Source organism: Eucyclogobius newberryi, unplaced genomic scaffold (genome assembly GCF_026437365.1).
Source record: "Eucyclogobius newberryi isolate DKJ021-1_F unplaced genomic scaffold, fEucNew1.0.hap1 SCAF_16, whole genome shotgun sequence".
NCBI classification, from domain to species: Eukaryota; Metazoa; Chordata; class Actinopteri; order Gobiiformes; family Gobiidae; genus Eucyclogobius; species Eucyclogobius newberryi.
Window position 1 is genome coordinate 12889770 of NW_027315790.1, and position 18634 is coordinate 12908403.

Consider the following 18634-nt stretch of genomic DNA (forward strand, 5'->3'; position numbering starts at 1 on the left):
TTGCTTAGTTGAATCCAAGAGGCATTTTTTTTTTTTCGGGGGGGACATGCATTGTATTTAACAATAAACAATAGAAAAAAAAAACATGGTTGAATTGCCTTGACCTTGACTATCAAGCTGGACATGGACAGAAAATACAAGAGGTAACTATAACATTAAACGACATACGTTCAAAGTACATAACAATGACGACATGTGGATTTGCCATTTAAAAGGTCTCCACGAAAACTAAAGTGAGAGATAATTTCAAATGCCACAGATGAGCTTTCATTGAAGAGCTCAAGGTGGGGTTTGCTTGGTGTCACAGGGATAAGGCTATACAAGATAGTGCTCTTGTACTCACTGGACAACAAGCCATGGCGCTTTAAAGTCAATCAATGTGACTATTGGCTTAGAATACTCGAGTAATTCATCAGGGTGGCGTGCGGCTGACTCAGGGATTTCTTAAGAAAGACTTAGTGGAAATGGAATTAGCTACAAAAGAAAGATGATATTGAGGTAGTGTCTGGTTTTGAAAACTTTTGAAAACTCACTTTCAGTTACTGGAATAATAATGAACTGCTCATCTGTTGTCACTTGTAAATGTAAATGTAAAGTGCATTCTATATTCTACAGTACATTAACCCAAAAAATGGATGGTTTTGTTACATTTAGTCCAATCAAACATATATTTCAGTATATTCTGTTCCTTTTTAGAGTTATTTTTAAGACTTTTCCAATCTGTTGTACCGCAAACTGTGGGAAACTGTCAGCAATTTTGGGGCATGACTTGACTAACTGAGCCCCACAGGATTGCACTGTTCACTGAGTAAAACCCAAAATTAAACAGAACTGAAAGCCAAAAATTAAACAGCCGAGAATATCCATTATGTGACCTGGGCCCTGTTCTGACCATACTCAGACCAGACAGTTCTGTTCCCGCAGCCTGTAATTGCAGACTGTTGCCTGTAGGATATTCCTTTATGACTTACAAATGAATGTAGTTTATTATAATGTGAATCTAAATCAGGTTGGCAGGGAAAGGATTTGGTTTGGCTTCAAGTTGACGTCCTTCTGAGAGAATGCAGTTGTGATTGACGGAAAGATGGCTAGATACGATGAGTTATACACAAAGTTGCATTTGTTGGACATTTGCAAAGTCAGAGTGTCAAGTGAAGGCGAAAGAGAGAAGGTGGAAAAGAGTCAGTCACACCTAAAGTGACAAATCCAACGAGTGATTCCAACAGCCAAACTAGTTCTGACAGGCTCATCTCAAACACTTGTTATCAGATTACACGAATAATGAATTATAATGTTTTTGTTTTAATTGTAATTATTTATTTATTTATTTTTATGTTTTGTTTCTGAATCATAAAAAAATGGAAGGCTTTATACATAAAATTCAAGGTAGCGTTTGCTGTCTAAGTGTCAAGGTTAGTCAATCGAAAATAATAATTGTTCAGGTCACAATGTTATCGTAAGTACTAAAAATGTAAATTGTGAATGAATGGCACCACTATGTTCCTAAAATACTATTTCAATCACATCTCATGATTTTACTGCTAGCTACTTTTAATTCAGTGTACTTGACTTTGTGTGCACTAGACAGACACATCGGCGACACATCGGCGATACGCCCACAGGCATTTATGCTTTCACGTAAAACAAAATCCAGGCCAGCATTATTTGATGATTCAACTTTAATTTCCACTTTTTAAGTGTATGTTTGTACTCATAGTGTACGATAGGAACATGTATGAATAGGCAGAAAAGATCATCTCCTGAACAGATGATGCTGCTGGAGTCCTTGAATACTGATCTGCAGTGACACATTGTGATCTGAGCTGGGTTTCTCTGATGGTCAAGGCCCCGGCGCCGACCCACATGTCATCGATCAGTGTGGTGTAGGTGTATAATGCCATATGTGACCATGTGTGTGACAGTGAATAGACAGGCTAGTGTTTCAGATGTGTGTGTGACGAAGTAGCTTCGTCAGCCAGCGCGGGGAGACCAGGGTGACATGGCGCCAAAACACACACGCGCACACAAACACGCACACACACACACACACACACACGCACACACACACGCGCACACAAACACACACACACACACACATGCGCGCACACACACACGCGCACACACACACGCACCTGTACTGGCGATTCTCTTACCTGCCCAATAGCCGGTTACTTGCGACGTAATGTAACTCGCCGTTTTTGGGTGAAATTAATATTTTTTCCGATTTACTTTAAACCCCGATACATAGAAGTAGATTTGGGAATGTATTGTATTATTTATGAAAGTGGTATGTTTCTGTTTGAAGAGAAATATAGATTTTTACTGTTGATTGATTTGGGGGAGGAGCCTCCTGCTATAAAAAGGGGCCTTCTCGCACCACAACAGGGCTGTGTGTTCCAGGAGGGAGTTGTGTGCACCGCAGGCACTAGCTCCAGAGCCAGCCAACTGCGATCTTGTTTTTTGGACTGCTGCTGTTCCTGACTTTGCCATATAATTTCTTTGTTTAAAAAGAACCCAGTACAGTGCGTAATCATAAATGTTTTAGCACGGTTTCCTCATCCAAAAACATACCTGGAATAGCAGTCACGGTAGTTTGATTCATCCTGGTTAGAAAACGACAATGCAAATAATGCCTAACATTTGCCCTATAATGTTTTTCGGATGATTCTAGTTTTTTTGTTTCTTTCATTATTCATTATAAGTGCTGTAGCAAAGAAAAAGGAAAGGTAGTATCAGAATCAGAATCAGAAAATGTTTATTGTTAATGAACAGAATTCAGAAACATAGGAACTTGCTTTGGTGATTCGGTGCAACATAAAATAATGAACAATGATAAAACATTCTACAGGTAAATCAAATCAAAAAGAGAATATGTTAAAGGTGGAATTGGCGCCAAATCTCAGTCTCATTTCCTCGTGGCGTGGACTGCCGATTAGTCCTGCCGATTAGTCCTGCCACGTATCAATCATAGGATGCACCTACTGCTCACCTGCAGCCTCGCTCTGGCTCCTCCCCAAGAGAGCAGCACGTTTGTCTGTGTCTAAGCGCATGGATCTATCATAATATAGTTCCCTCAGTGTATAGGACAAATTAAGACAGACAAAGACAGTTTGAGCTGGCTCAGAAGAGACAGAAATCTACAGAGACGAGAGATGCGATGCGATCCGTCGCGCTAATAAACAAAGGCACGTCTAGCTGCTTCTCTCTAGCTGTTCTCTGCTTCCGCATGGGGGGAGTTCCGCTTGAGTTCTCAAATCGGCAAAAAATCGTCCATTACGTCCAATACTTTAAGTATAATGGTTCATGTCAAAACAATAGCAAAGGTTTTAACTACTAAACGATCCAAACACGCTAGAAATATCTCTACTTGCATATCCTTGAATCATTCAGTATGACACATATAACCTATTTAACCTCCGATTTAGAGTTCGAGTTAAGTTCTTCACTCGTTGATTCAGCAGAAAACTATTTTCCCTAAGTGTTGTATTGTTTGACACAAAAAGACTGTGTTTCTCTTGCCACATTCAAAGTTCCCAGTAAATTGCCACGTGCAGATTGGCAGAACAGTCAGCAGTGACCCACGTTCACACAGGCTTCAGTCCCAGAACATTGTCACGTTTGCTCTGTTCACACTTAACCAGGCAATGTGTCTCTGCATTCTATCACTGTATGAATGTGCTACATCATTTAAATTGAAGGAAAGTGGAACTTAACTGCATAGCGTTACCTGGGAAACTAAGCTTGTAACAAAAGAAACCATCAGTGGTACTGGCAATTCCCTGCATAGTCCAAACATGCAGGGAATTCAGTTCTGTCTTCATTCACACATGTCACAGCTCTGGCAAAGCCAGGTAAATTCCCAGATGAGGCTGAATGTACTGAATGTATAAAAGGGGCTTCTAATTAATCTGCATGTCAATCAGGCATCTGAATGTATGGAGGATACGGTTTTAGTGTTTGTAAAGTATAGGAAAAGGTCCAATGGTCTCAGGAGTGTTTTTAAGTTGACCCTGGAGTATTTAATATAGACTATATCGCTTCATTATAACGTCAATAGATTCCACCATTAAGCCTGCGATCCCAGACCTGGTAATTGTTAGTGCAGTACTGCAATTTACTGAGTAAGAAAGGGCTAAAACTACTGCAATCACAATTTGTCCTATAAGTAAGAGGAAGCCACAAGGCATGAAAGTTTTACATTCACACCTGCATGAATCAAATTGTTCATTTCATGCCAACTGGTAACCAAGCAACTGTAGATGGAGCCAGTGATGCTTTGAACAAACACAAAATAGTTGTACATGTTTTATTAATAAGTAGGTGTATCGTCATCATGTTTGTATACCTTCATTCAATAAAACAATAAGCAAAATTAATATAAAGCATAATCTTCTTATGAATTGCTGTGACAGAGAAAACACACATCTCATTGGCATATTGTGTGAAATGAATGGGTGGATTGAGTATTTTTAAGTGTCAATGTAGAGGCCTATGTTTCTTGTTTATTCCACTTGTTTGAGCATATAGAGAACAAAGCGACATGTTAATTGTCACAGCCATTGGACATGATAATGATAGTTTATCTCTTTTAGTACAGACCACAATAAAAGAAGGTAAAAAGGGTATGCTAAGCAGAGGAACTAAACGGCTCATTGTGCAAGTGAAAAAGCCTAAATGAATTGCTTATTGTCTTTTATAAGAAAACAACTCATCAAGAATACATCATGGGAAATTCAAATCTAGTTTAGCAGTGCAAATGTATAAACGCTCTTAAAAGATTATCGAACATTGTGTGAGTTGTTGAGGTAACTTTGATTGAATCCGGTTAATCGTTTGTGTTTCTGTGCCATTCATTCCTTGAGATAATGTGAGCACCCCATTCTTATTTACTTGGATATTATATAATTAAACTTCATGGAAATTATTTATAACATTTGGTATAGAAATGATGATACATCTCTCAATTCTTGGCTCACGATACAATATGCACCTCGATACAGTGCAGTCCTGATACGATACAATTCGATATACAGCATTTTGATGCAATTTGATTTAATACTATAGGAAAAAATAATTGTTCTATAGTTAAAGCCATTTTAACAAAAGGCACATATATTTGTATTAATATGACATATTTCATACTAAAATAAGATTAATAATGATTATTATTAAGATAGTATATATATATTATTATTAAAGATTAATCATATATATCATAAAATATAATTTCAACTACTTATTCTGATACATCCTCATTGAGAATGGACCTAATTAATAGGCTGCACACTCGAGATATGTTTGTACTGTTACTATTATTATTCTGGGGTGATTGCAGAATTTGCTATAGATAATGAAGCGATACTGCCTTTTTCTCCACATAGCCAGGGACTAGTATTTACCACATAGCCAGGGACTAGTATTTACCACATAGCCAGGGACTAGTATTTACCACATAGCCAGGGACTAGTATTTACCACATAGCCAGGGACTAGTATTTACTACATTTAACTCCTCGTAATCAATATAAACATTTTATTCAAGTGACGACACAATCCACTGATGAGTGCGGCAGTGCGCACAGACTGTCTTATTTCTTATTTTTAGCCTTGCGTGCAGCTCGTTCTCCGCAGCCAAACACCCGGTATAAAGCACTGGTATAGTTTACGCAGTGTTTTGGAGGCTTGAAACTTAGTAAACACTTAAGTCTGTGTGTTCAATCGAATATTTGCAGCAGAAATCTTTCCTATGAGCTCCTGTGTGCAGAGTTAACGTTAGCTCCACTGCTAGCGCTTCCACAGACGAGGGAGAATGGCTGTCACGGCTCGTTTTAAATGCTTTCTCCACTTGTAAAAATGCCAGAAAAAAGCCGTGCCAATGTTTTTTAAATCCAGAATATGGCCACCGTCAGTTTTTAATGAATGACAAGTTTTCGAAACACTCTGACATCTTCCAAATTTATTTCATTTGCTATGAATAGTCTATGCCCTCAATAGTGGCTCCACTGTACTGCCCCCCAAAGTGTTGGAGGAATTCAGGGTGGATTTCCTCTGGGTGCTCCGGTTTCCCCCATCAACCCAAAACATGCATCAGGTAAAAATTCTGCAGCAAAAGTTGTCCTGACCAAACCTTGCCCAAAGACCTGGAGATGAGGAAATGCCCCAGCAGCGTTGAAGGATGAGTCAAATGCAAGGGACACATTTCCCAACGGGGACAATAAAGTGTAACTTAACCCAACTCTAATATTGATATTGGGAGCTAGAGTATTGATACTGAATCATTTAATTTAACATCAATATATAACTAGCTAATATATCATGCGTTGGTGATGAATGCAATTTGAATGCAGATATGCTCAGAACAAACCCAGCGATGGTCAAAGAAAACTGTTCTGCAATTATCTGTTATGCAACTATTTGTTATGTCCAAGTGCTCAGAACAAGTAAACAGGACTACTGAAGGAAGCAATGCCCAACTCCAGGTATGTTTTTGAACAGCTTATATACACTTACTCTTAACAAAAAGACATGCCTTTAAAGTTGCAATATTCGAGTAATGTAACTCATGTCAGCCCAACACTGGTAAATTTGAACTTTCGTGTTGGCTTTGTGTGTTGGCAGAGTATGCAATGTTCTATCCCATTGACCCTTGTATCCTCAATTGGGACAGAGGGCTGTGGGCGGCATGTGCTTACTGCCTGAGTTGCATACACTCCACTGCTTTGGCTAATGCTAATTGTGGCTCTGTTCATGCATACACTTGGTTCAGTCATTAGTATTATATGTGCTGTCAGTGTGCTCTCAATGTTGATTAGCAGTGAAATGCTAGGGATGTCACATAACCATAAACATGCATGTTAACACCGATATTAGCATGTTTGCACACAAATGGAAATGGGCACAAAACACAATTATGCAAGGCTAACAACAGGCTGTTTACTGCCAATAAGGCATAAGCGTTTCCACAAAATAGCGCACTACCTCTTCCTTTCAGTTCTCGATCCCATTACAAATCATGTTTAGCGTATTCTTTAAAACGTCACTACCTCCACCACATATTTCCATTTTGAAAAGTTCTATCAATCAAAAGTGCTCTTTAACTGGCCATTTTGTTGACTTGAATAGCATGTTTTATTCAATATCAGCGGGACATTGTTGCCATAGTAACAGTGCAAGTCTGAAGCCAAACGTGAGCACAACTCAATCATATGGGCTGGCTACAATAAACAGAACTGTTCGCAGGGTTGAACCGGAACTGGGTCGTTTTAGAAGTTATGACATTCAGTTTTGTCATCGTGATTCATGGACGTGCAGATCATGGTGATACAGTGATGCTAGAATAAATACATCAAATGAAGAGGGTGTACATACTTCCGGATATTCTTAAACTTTATCAAGGAGGGGATTTTTTTTTTACTACAAGTTACAACTACTGTGTGTCAAAAATATTATTTAATTGTTTCGAGACCTATCCAAATAAGACGTTTAATAAGTTTGAAGTCACAGTGTCATGTCCATGTGCTTTTACAACCATGGAGACAAACAACACTTGTTAAAGTTTATTTAGTGCAAGGACAACACCAGGATTAAACTGATTGTGCTCTAGTGACAACAACGGAAAATTTTCAGTTAAAGTGACTTTAAAATAACTCGCTTTTAACGGCAAGTCATTGTATGTAACTAAGGCTATGATTAGATGTTAGTTATAAATACAGGTATTTAATCACACAGTGAACTAGTTTGTGTGCAATGGAGGATGCAGACTGATTAAATGAAGGTAAACAAGTCTTTTCTGAAGCTACAACATGAGCAACAATAACCATAGATCTATCACAATTATGGGAATAACAAGAGTGTTGCAGAATAATGAGTGCATCTGTGGCTGTTTTGATCATCTGGAGTGACGTTTTATCACGGCTGTTGTAATGTAGCATTGTTTAAAATGACCCTTGAGGCACATGCGTCTGTGTGCTCCTGGCTGACAATGATGAGCATCTCTTCATAAATGTGCATTTAGTGAGTGCATTGCACACTTTTAGTAGAGTTGGCATATGTTATTCATTCAAACGTGTTCTAGTGTATAGTCAAATACATAACAATAGAACTGCAGCCGCTAAAAGCCCCTTGTGGACACCTAGACAGAGAGCATGGTCTGAATTGTCCTCTTTGGAAAATCAGTAAAGAGGTAGATGTGGGACAAAAGCCCATTTGGCAGGACAGTATGACCAAAAGTGGGACCGGTGGTCACTCTAACTGCAAGCTCAGCTGCATAAATAAGAAGTCTGCGTAGGACTAATGTGTGAAGAGACAAAGCCCACTGGGACAAGACCTACAGTGTAAATGAAAATGTTAGGCTAATAAACTATGTTTGTGTAGACTGATTTCACCAAATGTTTTTTGTTACAATGCAGTGTACCGGTATATCAAAATGTTCTTCATTATTTTTTTATTGACAACATATCAATGACCACCCCGAGAATCTGCAAACTGTGGTTCATCAGTTTAAACACATTGGTGGATTACTTTCATTTGCTTTGTTTTTAAGGTATGCTGTTTACAATATAGTCATAATTGAGCAGACATTTGTGAAGATTATTGCCTTTGTGATGACTAAAGTAAATCTATTCTTCTTAGTTTCCTGCTAATAGAAATAATATTATCACAGATATTTATCATCTGTTTGTTCCTTCAAGTATGGATCGATTTGGAGCTGTTTCCACAGCTTTGAGCACCTCAAAACCTCGGTTATCCCTTCAATGTGGTAACTTATGGAAATTCTACTCGAGGTGATCATATTGTGATTGCATGTTATCTGACAATAAATTTAAATTATAGGACAATCTGGGTGCCAGGGTGACACGCAATGAGTCGCAGACCCAGACTTTTAGCCTTTAGCTTTGTAAGTATGTAATTGGTTACACTCAAACAGAGACATCCAATTACGTGTGTGGCTAACCCGGGGTTAATGCTTATCTGCCATTGATCCATTTAGTTTGCTACTAGCCATGACTGTAAACACTGCTAGGTTACTTTATAGTAAAACTTAACCACCACTGGGGTATAGTTGTGTGTCCTCGGGTATTGATCAATCCAGAGCATTAATGTCATTGTCTCTTTTTTGCAATGCAGCTGTGTTGCTTTGTGTCAAACCTCAACATTACCTCAATATTTGCCTGAATATTAATTGTGGACAAACACTGAGACTGAATCAGAACAAACCAGAAACAATCCGGCGTAAGTTTTTACCCGTTTAGTCAATCAATTAATCAGTTGATGGGATTATGAGAATTTGGCTGGAGTTCTGGTATTGAGTTTAATCTGCCATTTTAATCTTCCATTTCCCTGTAATTTTCTGTATAAATATGTTGTTTGTTTCTATGAACCTATGGTCTTGTGAGTGCAGTTTTGGTCACATCATATACTAGAGTTTAGGAGTTGCCAGTTTCACGCCACTTCCCAGTTAGTCAACTAATTGATGCACACAGTCTTGAGTCGACCAACATTTATTTTAGTCGACTACGGCCCCACAATCCGATAGTAACATGTAGTAAAGCGTGTGCGTACTTCCCGTCTGAGAACCTGAAATCAAGGCTGTATTCTGGGCTTGCATCCTGACACAATGACTTGACGGTTTGTGAGCCTGAAGATTTGAAAATATCTAATATGAAAGTGAAAATGTGGGGAGACGAAAGACTATTTGAAACTGCGAATGAAATGAAACAAAGCCAATTTGGTGGTAGAAGAATTTGCCCACCCCTGTGTTTATCCGTGTGTATATAGCTGTGAAGGTGCGCAGCCGCATGTATGAGCGACTGATATGAAAACAGTGGTCGACGCCGGGGTGCAGAAAACTCGATTCTGAATCCATTTCGAAGGCACATAACTGACCTTGGGCCCCCTGTAGTAAGGCAGAGGCTGTGCGGCCCCAACCAGATTCCACTTCTCTCTTCATATCTGCCACGCGACGATAGGAGGGCGCACAGATGAGAGCGAGGAGCGACGGGGCCAGATGGAGTGGATGTGGCTGTCCTGTAGCTTATAAAAAGCCCATTATGATGCACTTCTATCAGTTTGGACTCTCCCAGATGGACCCTGGAGTAAATGACCAGCACCAGAGAAGCCATAAGCTCAGATTTGATATATGGCTGAAAATAGCCGTGCTTGTGTGTGCTTGTGTGTGCTCAATTTGCCTGGCTGGACACACTCTCATGCACTATACATGTGTGAGCAGTGGAGTGTCTCACAGTGTTTTTACATGCTATCTGATTTACACATTGTTTAACAAGGTTACCATATGTCCCTCTTTACGCCCTTTAAACCATAAATCACAGTCGAGTCCACATAGACATTCACTGGTTAATTGTTCATCGGGTCATTTTTTTTTTTTTTTTGTAGTTTTATGATAAATGATACACACACACAATTGAAGATATGAAATTATATTTCCCCCCATAAAGTGTATTGTGTTCTTACACAATACACAGTGGTTCTCAATCTGGGGGTCAGGAACCCCATGGGGGAAATTATTTCAAGGGTTCCCCTGGTCCGTACCAGCTCTAAAGCCTTGTACAAACCGCTGCGGCCGAATCGCGCCCTACGCAGAATTTGAGCGCGTGAACATTAGAAAGACAAACGCACCGGACGCGCGTTCTCGATGCGCCGGACTCATGTCCGTAGAATACACTCAGCAGCAGACGTGCGTCTGAGTCGTCCTGCACATGCGCAGTGGAGGAGTTGTGCTGTGCTGCTTTTCTCGTGGTGTAAATGGAGTTTAATGTTGGACCATGGCTTTGGTTTATTAACTTTACAAAGTCAGCTGCTAGGCGCCAGCCGAGTCAACCCGCCGGGGGCCCGTGTGAGCAGGTCCCGCCGGGGGGGCGCACGTCTTTATCAGCTGAAAACGTGAATAATCTGGTGCCTTAGCAACTGGCTTAGTGCAGAAGAGTAAAAAAACACCCAGTTTTAGGAATCTACAAACTTTTCTGGTTCTTTTCAATGCCCTGGCAGTGGCAATAAGCTTTAGTTTTGTGTTTGATAACATTGTTTACGTTAAAATGTACACAATGTATTTATTTGTATTGAACTTATTGTATTGTATTATGGCGCTTTAGTGTCAAGTTCTAAGAATGTACAAACTGTACTGAAGTGTTTTCTGGTTTAGGGACATTTGGTACTAGACTGGTTCTGCTGCTCCTAAAATGTGTTGTGAGTGTCTAATGTTTCATGAGATTACAATGTTTCTGACGTTACCTCTGAAGTGGCCTGTTAATCTTTAATGATTGTCGCTCAGGATTTTGTGGCAAGTGAATACTTGATATTTTATTTAACTGCCACTGTATAAAATGCTGATGCACTTTACACTATTGAATTGATTTTGAATTTTGCACGTAAAACTGCGATTAATCGTGATTAATCAGGGAAATAATGCGATTAATCGCAATTAAAAATTTGAATCGTTGCCCAGTCCTAGTAATAATCTTTCACAAGGCTTGACACCCTGCTTTTAGCCCTATATCCAGAAAAAACATCAACAATTTGAAATAAGGCTACTTTATAATTTTGTGGGAAGCCTATTTTGTGTGTTTAGGGGTCGTGAATGCCAATATTTTTTTTTTTTATTATGGGGGTCGCAACTGAAAAAGGTTGAGAACCACTGGTGTAAGATAAGGTAACGCTGGGGACCCTTCTCCAGATCTTTGTGCTAGGTTTGGTCAAGACTACCGTAGCTAAACTTCAGACCTGCACCCTGTCTTCATATAATTATTAAAATGTTAAGAAAGCGTCATATGAGTCATGACACGACACTTTGTGGTGAGAGCTGGCTGAGCAAGGGTCCACCCAGCTTCACTTTTGTATCCAAAAAGCTGTTCTAAAGTTGTGCTGGGGGCCAAAAAATGTACGTCTGTGAAAACTAGTGATGTGCCCAAGGGTTTGTGAGAGTTAGATGAATGTAAATAAATATTTCCTTCTGTCACTGATTGAAAATACCTCTTTAATGCAATACATTTTCCTGTGGACGCAAACTCCAGCCACAAAGTTCATATGGTTGGATTTTTGTCTTTTTGTGTATTCGGTTGACACACTTGCACATGTTCTGTATTCGTTTTAAATCAGGTTATTGAAATAAGCAAAGAAAGCCTGCCCTCTTCCTCCGTTCTGGTCCAATCTCTCGACCATATTTACTTGTTCTCGTGCAGGTGTTTGTCACAGCACGTCCGCGAGCCACATCAAGGTATTTTAAAGCTCTGTTGTCGTCGCTAATGTGTGTAATTAGGCATTCGCTGTGCTGTGGGCTAATTCTGTTTGTGTGTGGTTACGGAGACTGCGGCGATCTCTGCAGTGTGATGAAGAATCTTTCAACAGCCTGTGCCCGCTGAGTGATAGACGCAGCAGGGCAGACGAGACTTTTGTGTCCTCCTGCATGCTTCATCCACTGCTTCGGATTAGGGAAAATAAGCAAACTGAGAGGCAAGAATGAGGTTTAGAATATTACAGATAAGGATGTTGTTGTTTCATTACAGGGGACATATTATGCATGATCGTATTAATGAGGTTTTAACCTTGTTGCAACAGTGTTTCCTCATTATTAGTTTCTTCAGCTGTATTTTGATTGATTTCTGAATGGTTGAGTGTAGTAGATTGTAGTGGATTTTCACCTACCCCCTATCACCGCCCACATCCCTGTACTTTGTTGCAATTATTTGAAATATTAAACATGCCCAATGTAGGATATCATGTTAGTTATTGTGAGATGAAACACCACAATATAATGATTATTCATGCTTATTGAAAATGCAGAAAGTAAAATCCATATTTTTTTTATTCTAACACGTTACTGTTCTAAAGGTATGTGACCAGCTTTATGAAATCAAACTGTCTGAATGCAAAAGTAAAGTTATTGTGATATAAACAGCCACATGAAAAGACATAATCCATTTATTTATTCAAAGTACTCATTTGTGCTTCTAAAATAGCCACGATTATTAGTTTTTACATCCATTGCAATATGTAGCTTTTCTGGACATGTTGGATCTGTGTCGAGGTGACCCCGCTTTGAGACATGTGGCTGACAATCACCAGAACATTATAAAGAAAAGAGCAAAAAAAGGCAGAGAAGTTACAGAGTGAACCTTTAAGACCCAAGTGATATACAGTATAGGGTTCTAAAATGTCATTTAGCCCCTTTTTGTAAAATGCAAAGGTATAAATGGCAATCTGCTGCTTGTTACGGTGAAATGTCACTGTGAAGAGGCGGGGCTTATCAGTTCAGCAGTTTTCAAGAGGAAGTCAATGGACATGTTTTTATTACTAATCAGTTTTAGATTATTGCAGTTTACGATGAGCAAAATGTGAAATATTACTCTATGTATGTTATAGTTAAATATAAGTACCTTTAAACTGACAAAACTGACCATTCATTCTTTTTCGGATACAATTTCATGCAGAAAGGTGTGACATGCAGGTTCAATTTAAATATTCTAACATCTAGTCTTCCTTTGTCCTTTCAGGGATGTGGCTGATTGTGAAAGGAAGGTTGTCTGGTGTAATAATCTATCAACTCACCATGCAACTAACTTGTAGAAGTGATATGCCATACTGCATCGGGTAAAAAAAAGCTTCTTTACATGCAGGTCTACTCATTTTGAAGCAGTCATTTTTCCTTTCATAGGCGATTGCACCCAAAAAAATTCAAATGCTACCATTACACTGACAAACAGCAAAAAATGCACATTGCCATTTTGCTCCAGCATTTGAAAGAGTAAGTACAAAACTTGAAACCAAAGCGATATCCTGTGGCAGTGTGTCAGTCATAGGTACACCTTTTCAGACAAATCACTGTCACCAACCTGCCAAATGACTGACAGGCTTCACCGTGACAACAGCGCAGCCGCCATTCTGTGTGAAACTGCCTTTTTATCTTTAATGCTTGCTTTTGAACACTGTAAGTGCTCTGCTGTGTGCACCACCACCTCTGCTCTGCTACATTATGTACTTAAATTCCACTTTATTCTAAAACTTCCTTTTTATTTCATTTCAAAGTTTATGCCGCCTCCTTGCTGTAGCTTCAGTTCGAAAGCCCTTATGCCGTCTTTGATCTGTGTAGATGTAACTGGCAACACTGACTGACCACATGTCCTCATTTGCCCCACATATCGACCCTGTGTGAAGAGCTGGGAGTGATAAAGCCACGGATGAGGGAGGCACCGATTCCCCAGAGATGAGAAAAAATGCTGAAATTGGTGGAAAGTGGTCACAGTTAGGTAATGAAGTGTGTGATGATGTGCCCATTAGAACGCAGTCCAGAAGATTAAACAATATATGATACACTGGCCAGATCGCAAAGGGCTTTACCCACTCGTCTTTGCTTCATACTTTCCTCTCTGTTTACTCCAGTCTTGCCATGCATCCAAGAGAGCATTGAGTAGCAAATACAAACAGGTAATTTGAGTGAAGGTCTTAAATTGCACTAGCAGAAAAATGAACAGTTAATTTAGTTTATGATTATAAATCATTTATGCACTGCGCTCGAGACTGTGTCATTTGGTCCCTATGCAATTGTTGTTTTTTTCACAGCTTATGGATGCGTAGCAACAGAGCTGCACATGTGCTGACCACTGTGGAGTGGAGAGTAGTGCAGCTCAACTTTTCAAAATTGACTAGAACAAGCTGCAAAACAAATACATTATTTCTCACTTTGTTTTCTTGGCTCTTGTCCAACAAATGTGACCTAAAGTGCCTCAATGTTTGTTTTTCTAGTTGCACTTTTTCTTCCGTTTTGGTGAATTCTCTAAATGATTTTGAACACCGTCTGGTGGTTATTTAGCCTTTACTTTAGAAACGGTATAAATGAAGCCACCGTAACCAAGACTATAACGCACAGAGCTGTTTACGATAGGAAATGGAGCATAACTGAGAATTTAGTCTTAAAAAGTGCAATGCAGATGAACACAAAGTGAGAAAATACTCTTTTCTTTACTCCTGTGAAAAAAACAAAGACATACAAGAAAGACTGGTAATGAAATGGTAAATGCAAATTGTATGAATATATATGGGAAACATGTTTAATATTTAATATGCTATTTAACATTAAAACAATGTATTTTTCTGACAAAAGTGTTTTTCATTAGGATTACTTTGTTTGACATTCTTCTCCCTTTTTACTTTTACTATTGAACAGTGACATTCCATTAGTGTTAGTGCCAATTAGTGTTTGAAACATCGTAATAATGACATATCTACCTCATATCTACAGTTTATTTGACTTACATTTTGTGTAAATATGCTTTTTTGTCATTGTCTAGTAGCACTTTTTAATTCCAACAAACTATATTCTATTACTGAATTATGTTCTTGGTAATATCATGTATATACGGTAAAACTAGATAGTGTACTTCATATTGGTTTCACTTAATTTCTTAGCATAACCACACTCTTTGTCCCATTTGTTAACCATGTACGACAAACAACGACACAGCAGTTCAGAAGATTTCAGTCTCTCCAATCACTGCAACACGCTGCTACACGCTGTTCTTCTGTTTAAATATGTTGTTTTGGGCTTTTGTTGGTGTCACCCTGCTGAGAACAAAACCAAATGAAAGAATGAGAAAAGCTTTGCGTGAATGAAATAATGCGGCATCAAATAAAGCAGACATTTGTCCACCGCGCACACGCCAAATTAGAAGCAAGAGTGTGGGCAAATCTTAGTCATCTCTTGTGCTGCGTGCGCATATCTGTAGCTTTAAATGCCCCTCGCCTCATAAAAGCTACAAGAAGGTTTTAGTGTCATTTAGTGTCATCATTTTGGGGGTGTTACATAACTCGTTCACACACAAAAATGGTTTAATGTGGGTTATTTAACTTGGGAATGCGCTTCTCTTTGGTACTTTGCGCAAATGCTCCTGAAATATTCCCCTGGGTGAAGTTTGAAATGATTTTTAAATGAAGTTTCTCTTGCAGACCCAGCAGAGGAAAAGATATAGTCACCGCTGCATTATTTCTAATCCAACTTTTATCATTTTTTTGTGAATGATCGCTGAAATGATAAGATAAGGGAAGGGTTTCTCATATTTCAGTGTTGGTTTGAATCGATTCCCTTTCAAACTGCGTGCTCCGGTTCAATATGATGTGTGCTATAAATGCAAGTGTTGCAACATCAAGTTTGTGTGAAAACAAATGGGTTATTTGTGTCATCTTTTTACTCAAACTGTCAGTCACAGTATTATAATTTTCACATATAAAATGGGCAAAAGTACCAACAAACAATGCTAACAAAAGTAAGCAGATGCAAAAAAGTCATCAATACCAAGCCCAGATGTATCAAATGACACACATTCAAAAAGTACATGCTAGTATTCTATAGTTACATCCATTACACTGGCTCCCTGTTGCTCAAGAATTGGTTTGAAAGTACTTTTAATTACTTTTAAAGGTCACACATTATACAAAATTTACTTTTTGAGATTCTAACATACCTGGAGTTGCATTTAGCTTCATTCACAAAACACTGTCCGCGATCAGTGATGTTATAGGTTGAGCACCGAGATCTTTAGGAGACCTTTAAGTCCTTAAATCAAGAACAGACTCGTTCTGAGGATTTCTGGCCCGAGGACTTTATCAGACAGGAAAGGTAGACGTGAAATGGGGGATGAGAGAGAAGGAAGGACATGCAGTAAATTGTTGGCGTCGGAACAACACTGCGGCCGGCTGTACTTAGAGCCCGGCTGTGTGCTGTGCTTTAACCACTCCACCACCGGGCAGCACTGTTCTGGGCATTTCTACCATCAAGTCACCATAATTACATTTGTGTGGATGCCTTATCATGTCGGCGGAACTATAGCGCTCGTTTATCTCACTTACGCAATTCCCTCTGCAGCCAGTAGATGGAGCCAAGAGTCAGTTCTTGGCACGGTAAATGCCAGAGTGACACAGACCGTTTTAGTTATCATCACGCACTCCCACATATCTATAATTAAATCTGTGTTTCCTTTCAATTTAGCACTTATCCTTTCCAGTGGCAGCACTCCAAAAATCTCTCTTTAGGCACTATAATCCTTTGTAATGTATCTTTTCCGGTTTTTTTCCAGATGCGTATGATGACGATGACCTCAAAGTGAAGACCCAGAGGCCGCGATCAGCCGACCAGCCAGGTGTGTTTCAGGCACAGACAGGTGAGTGTGTGAGATGTGTGTGGACATGTGGCCAGAGCAGAGGAGATAATGACAGGAAACGTCCCACATCTACGGCAAAATGAAAACCAACGGAAGAGTAACAGTTTGACTTCCCCGGTGTTGTATTGTGATTGGTTTTGAGACAGTGGACAGGACTGTTCTATTCCTCTATGTAAAAGGTTAAAGTGTTACAGGATCGTGTGTTGTAGCTTCACCTCTCAGCTCTGATCTCAGAAACACAAGGAACATGCTCTGATTAGTTTTGGTTTTCATTCTGCTTTTTCTAGCTACGGATGTCATGATAATAATGTTTGTGTGAAAAGAAATATAACTATTGTCATTCCCATTCATCTATTATGTGGATAACTTAATCTTTCTGAGTGAAAACCAAAGTTAATGTGGAGATACATAGCACTTTACACTTTTACGCTTGTAAACAATTATATATTTTTTTAGTTACTATAATAATGGTCACAATAATACTTACCAGTACTATTATTGTGACTTGTAAAATCACAATTATCCAAATATTCTTGGCCTCGATCATTTTGCCTCAGTGAAGTTCTAAAATGTGCTCTTTCAATGCCGCTGGGGAATCTCAGGGGCCCCTTTGAACCCATCTCCAGATCTATGTGCAAAGCTTGGTCAGGACTAACATAGCTGGAGGATTTGACCTTTTGTAAAGTTTTGGGTTGATGGGGGAAACCGGAGGAAACCCACCCAGACACAGAGAAACATGCAAACGCCACACAGAAAGGCCCGGTCTGACCCAGGAGTCCAACCCTCGATACCTCTTGCTGTGAGACGAGAGTGCTAGCCACTCTGCCGCCAAAAGGTTCACTATGTAACTTTTCTGGTTGCTCCTCCACCTGCTTTTTTCCCTGGAAATGTTATTTATCTGCCTGGAACGTTCCACTGTGTGGCATTAAACATCAAACATGTCCACACTTGCACATTCATCAAAACTGGGATGAACCAAACCTGGAGTTGACCAGGACTAAACAAGGACCAAACCAAGTTCACATCAGGAGGACTAGACGTGTGAACACACTCTAAATAGCATTTATTCAATTGAAGGTGTTTCATTGCAAAAAACAATCTCGCCTCATCCCAGTTCAGTCCTGGAACTTGGTTTGATGCGTCGCCTGCCAGAGAAGTTAAATGACATACTGTGGAACATTTTAGTCAACGCAATAACATATACATAGAGACAAGCAGGTGGAACGCCCTCCTTAAGGCCCAAGTGCACCATATTTAGTTTAAAGTCTTAGTTTGGTGATATAGAATATGTGGTAAATATTTATATGCGTGACGTTGCAGTTTGTAAAGACATTTTGCACACTTTTAAATTACAAGAAGTGGTGAATCCTTCTGTTTATAGTATGTCATCAATTTGTGACGTGAAACTGCAAATACAGAGACAGGCAACGGAGACAATGTTCAGACCGTTTAAACGACCGTTCAACTAAA

General features: G+C 39.3%; 1 protein-coding gene across 1 annotated transcript in view; it reads left to right on the forward strand.

The window, feature by feature from the left end:
- Positions 1–18634, forward strand: part of adgrb2 (adhesion G protein-coupled receptor B2) — a 269466-nt gene that overhangs the window by 119261 nt on the left and 131571 nt on the right. The window contains exon 3 of the mRNA XM_072447617.1: positions 17081–17164. Coding sequence (XP_072303718.1) covers positions 17081–17164 — 84 coding nt within the window. The remainder of the gene's footprint in view (positions 1–17080; positions 17165–18634) is intronic.